The sequence below is a fragment of the Giraffa tippelskirchi genome, chromosome Y (assembly GCF_054371585.1).
Source record: "Giraffa tippelskirchi isolate mGirTip1 chromosome Y, T2T-mGirTip1v1.2.pri, whole genome shotgun sequence".
NCBI classification, from domain to species: Eukaryota; Metazoa; Chordata; class Mammalia; order Artiodactyla; family Giraffidae; genus Giraffa; species Giraffa tippelskirchi.
The window spans coordinates 18,773,009-18,777,668 of record NC_137290.1 but is presented as its reverse complement, the minus strand read 5'-3'; the positions used below and the strand labels follow the sequence as shown (position 1 = coordinate 18,777,668).

General features: G+C 38.0%; 1 protein-coding gene across 1 annotated transcript; it reads right to left on the bottom strand.

The window, feature by feature from the left end:
- Window positions 1–327: 327 nt before the first annotated feature.
- LOC145537561 (heat shock transcription factor, Y-linked-like) lies at window positions 328–2,208 on the bottom strand. Its single transcript, XM_081568262.1, has 2 exons — window positions 1,565–2,208; window positions 328–1,133 (listed from the first exon to the last, which is right to left on the bottom strand). The coding sequence occupies exons 1-2, from the start codon at window positions 2,075–2,077 to the stop codon at window positions 402–404; spliced, it is 1,245 nt and encodes a 414-aa protein (XP_081424388.1). The 5' UTR covers window positions 2,078–2,208; the 3' UTR covers window positions 328–401.
- Between the last annotated feature and the right edge of the window lie 2,452 nt (window positions 2,209–4,660).

Here is a 4,660-nt window from a genome sequence, read left to right as displayed (position 1 = left end):
GTAACTGTGAATGCACTAAGGTTCGTACTGTGTAGGTGCACTTGTTTTGATTTTATTTGTATGTGTTCCTTCACCCGTACCATCCTCATTTAGACACCCATTCATTTCAGCAGGGATGATTTCCCAAATCACTTTCCATCCATTACCTCTTTTCCCTTTGTTCTCATTTTCTTGCTTAGAAACAATAGGCTAGGTGCCATTTACCTAGGATGCCTAACGGATGTTTTCTTGAACTGAAGAGTTTATAAAAGAGTGCAGAGAAATAGCCAGACATTGAAATAAAGCCTTAATTTACTCTTCATTGCTTCAAAATAGAAAACAAAACTGTGCAGAGGAACGTGTAACTTTATTGTTCAAATACAAGAATTGTGGGTATTTGTTGACATCTCCCAACGTAAATTTTAATCTTCATTAGGTTCCATAAGCTGATACTTATTTGATAGGTCAGTTTTAATTAGCATGGTTTTCACATAAGGAATATCGTTGATGAATTGACTTGAAAGAGAGGAGGTGAGTGTATAAGCGATCGTTGGCACTGGGGACCTTGAGTTGCCTCTCTGTTGCTGGTTAGGAAGAGGACTGTCATGGGCTGACATATCGCTATACCTGTCTGGAAATGTAGAAGGCTCCACCATCAGTCCAAAAGAACTGCTCCATAATGGAGATACGATGTGGTTCTGAGAAGTAGATGTAGCAGTAGTAGCAAAGTCCTCAACATGGCCATTTGCTTGAGTGTAGGTGCTATGGAAGTGCCAATTAAAAATGCTCAACTGGTTTAAAACAGCAGGTTGATCTACCACGTTCTGTTCTCTTTGTCTAACTGATATTGATGGGGAAGGAAAGTCACGCGGAAGTAGGGCGCTTGTTTTAGGGACTATCTGGCTGGTATAAGTCTTTTGTGGGAAAGGCACACTTAAACTGGTGGAAGCTGAAAATGGACTCTCTCCACTAGTTTGAGCATGAAAACCAGAGTTACGATCATCTATGTTGACCCTTGCTTTAACATGCTTCTTCTCGTAATCTGGAACTAGTGAAGATTTCGGAAACACATTGCTAATCCCAACTCTTCTTTTCATTCTTCCTAAAAGTTGGGGATAGCCTCTTTTGAAATTTGGATTATGGTAGATCTGTAACTAAAATCAAAGGATACAATTATTTAGTTTTTTATAAACGAAGGTAAAACTGACAAGCAAAGTTAAACTATAAAAATGTATTCCTTTAATGATGCCAATTAAATAGAATCAAAGACAACACCTCCATTAGTAGTTTTAACACCTTACATGTTAGAAACAAGTATGCTCCTCAACTAAAAAATATGTTGTATATATACAGTAAATACCACTTAAAGTAGCTTGAGGACATGTATCTGATTTCAAGTTGCTAGGAGAGTGTATTAAGTATCAAATATTTTAACCTCCAGCTGTTCTCAACTTCAAAAAATAAAACGTGTTCAACAGTTTGCTATCTCAATTTTAAATTCGGTTTTTGCTACATATGTGAACATGCTTTCTAAGTCACATGATTTAATCTTACATATTGACAGTAAGTGGAAATTTTGGATTACCTTGCTCAAAACAGAGACATTGTTTTCTTCTTCCAGAAAGTCAGGGAGTGAAGCAGATCTTTGAAAAGTTTGTCGCTTTTTACTAAACCCATAAAGTTTAAGCTGGCTAACTAAACTTTTCATACTATCAGTTTCAAATATTCTGAAAGGGGCCTTTCTTTCCAAGACTTCTTTCTTGAAGAGTTCTTCGTTGATCACTATAGAAGTGCCACTCTCATCCCACCAAATAGATTCAAACTGATCACTTTCAACTATAGTCCAGAGTTTTTGTGGAAAAGTGAGGGAAAGAAAATCATTCCACTCATTTCTTTCAGAGACAGAAAATGTGTAGGGTGGCCTTTTTATCCCAGCTTCCTTAGACAAAGCCTGGAAAGCATATTCTTCAATCATAGATCTCAAAACTGAGTCCCCAGTAAGTGTGTAATCACACGAAGACGATCCAATGGAGGTTTTGGAACCACTTGATACATCGTTACGAAGCACATCTTGAATTTCTGAAGGAATGTGTGCCATCTCAGAGAGATCTTTCTTCAGATACTTTTCTCATTTGTCTGACTTTACACACTCCAACTTCAAATGCTGCTTGGCTGGCGTACAGAGATAAACTCTCAAGACCATCAGCATGGTTCTCAAAGTCAAAAAGCTGTGACATCACAAAGTCACTGGTCTCCTAGCAATTGAAGAGTAGCGCTGACATCATAAAGTCACTGGTCTTCTAGCAATTGAAGGGCAATGTTCAACCAGTGTTTACTTCTACATCAACTTAAAATAAAGGCTGCTTGCATAAACAGTAACCAAAAACATGAAACCTGCAAAATGTCATTGCTAAAGAATTTTTACACAGAAAAATCACATCAATAAGTCTACTTGGTTCCTGAAATAAAAGTGATTGATCACCCTTCTATACACATATTCTTAACATTCAGGACTGTTACCAAACCAAACATGGGTCTGCTCACTTCTATGCAATGAAGTCAATCAACTGACTGTGGGTTTCAGTGAAAGCAAGTGTAGTGTTTATTTTATGACCTTGCACAGAAGTGTTTATATTATGCAGAGTAAAATAGTCAGGCACGGAAAGAAAGACTCATTTTACTCTTAATTATTCCAAAATAGAAATTGGCCCTATGAAGATGAATATGTAACTTTTTTCTTCAAATAAGAGAATTGTAGGAATTTGTTGACATCTCCCAACATTAATTTTACACTTTGGTATCCTCCATAATCCAACACCCATTTGGTACATCAGTTGTATTAGGACAGTTTTCAAATAATGAAGATGGTTGATGAGTGCATCTTGAAAGAGAAGCAGCAGATGTATCAGGGATCTTTGGCACTGGGAAAACTAAATTGCCTGACTGTTGTAGTTTAGGAAAAGGACGGTCATGGGCTGACATGTTACCATACCAACCTGGAAAGGTAGAAGGCTCCACCCTCGGTCCAAACTAACTGTTCTGTAATGGACATAAGTTGCGGTACGGAGAAACAGAAGTAGACATAGCTGCAAAATTTTCACTAGAGCCATTTGATTTAGTGCAGCTGCTATGTGAAATCCCATGACAAATGCTCAAGCTAGATTGTGGGATGGGGAGGGAGATGGGAGGGTACTCCCAGAGGGAGGGGATATATGTGCCTCTATGGTTGATTTATTTTGAATTCTGACAGAATACAGCAAAATTCTGTAAAGCAATTTCTCTTCAATTAAAACAACAACAACAACACCTAAAGCAGCTGCAGATTGATGTATCACAGTATGCTCCTGTGGTCTAACTGATATTTACGATGGAGAAGAGAAATCATTTCAAGTTGGGGCACTTGTTTCAGCAGCTATCTGGATGGTAGAAGGCTTTCGTATGAATGGCACATTTAAACTTGTGCAGGCTGAAAATACACTCTGTCCTCAAGTTTCAGGATGAAAGTCAGAGTTTTGATCATCCACATTACCCCTTGCTTTAACATGCTTCTTCTTATTACCTCGGACTAATGAAGATACTGTAGAGACATCTATTCCCAACTCTTCTTTTCACTCTTCAACAAATCCTAAAGGATCTTCTCTAGGCAGGAAACACAGAAAGGTTGTATAAACTCGAATCCCAAACAGCAAATCAAATGGCAACAGGATCATACTTATCAACAGTTACCTTAAATGTAAATGGGTCGAGTGCCCCAACCAAAAGGCAAAGACTAGCTGAAAGGATACACAAACAAGACCACTGTTTATGTTGTCTACAACAGACCCACCTCCAAACAAGGGGCACATACAGACTGAAAGTGAAGGGCTGGAAAAAAGGTATTCCAAGCAAGTCGAGACCAGAAGAAAGCAGGAGTAGCAATACACATATCAGACAAAATAGACTTTAAAATAAAGCCTGTGAAAAGACACAAAGAGGGACACTACATAATGATCAAAACATCAATCCGAGAAGAAGATATAACGATTGTAAATACATACGCACCCAACATAGGAGAACCACAATATGTAAGGCAAAGGCTAACAAGCATGAAAGGGAAATTAATGATAACACAGTCATAGTGGAAGACTTTACTACCCCACTCACACCTATGGATAGATCAAGTAAACAGAAAATTAACAAGGAAATACAAACCTTAAATGATACTATGGACCAGTTAGACATAATTGATATCGATACGACATTTCACCACAAAACAATGGGTTTCACCTTTTACTCAAGTACGTATGGAAACTTCTCCAGGACAGATCACATCCTCGGCCATAAGTCCAGCTTTGGTAGATTCAAAAAACCTTGAAATCATTCCAAGCATATTTTCTGACCACAGTACACTGAGACTAGATGTCAACTGCAAGAGAAACACTATTTAAAATTCAAACATATGAAGGCTGAACACCACGCTGCTAAATAAGCAACAAATCGCAGAGGAAATCCAAAAAGATATCAAAATATGCATAGAAACAAATGAAAATGAAAACGCAACAACCCAAAACCTATGGGACGCTGTAGAATGAGTGCAAAGGCGAAGGTTCATAGCAAAAGCGGCTTATCTCAAGAAAGAAGAACCAAGTCAAACAAATAACCTAACTCTACACCTAAAGCAACTAGAGAAGGAAGAATTCAA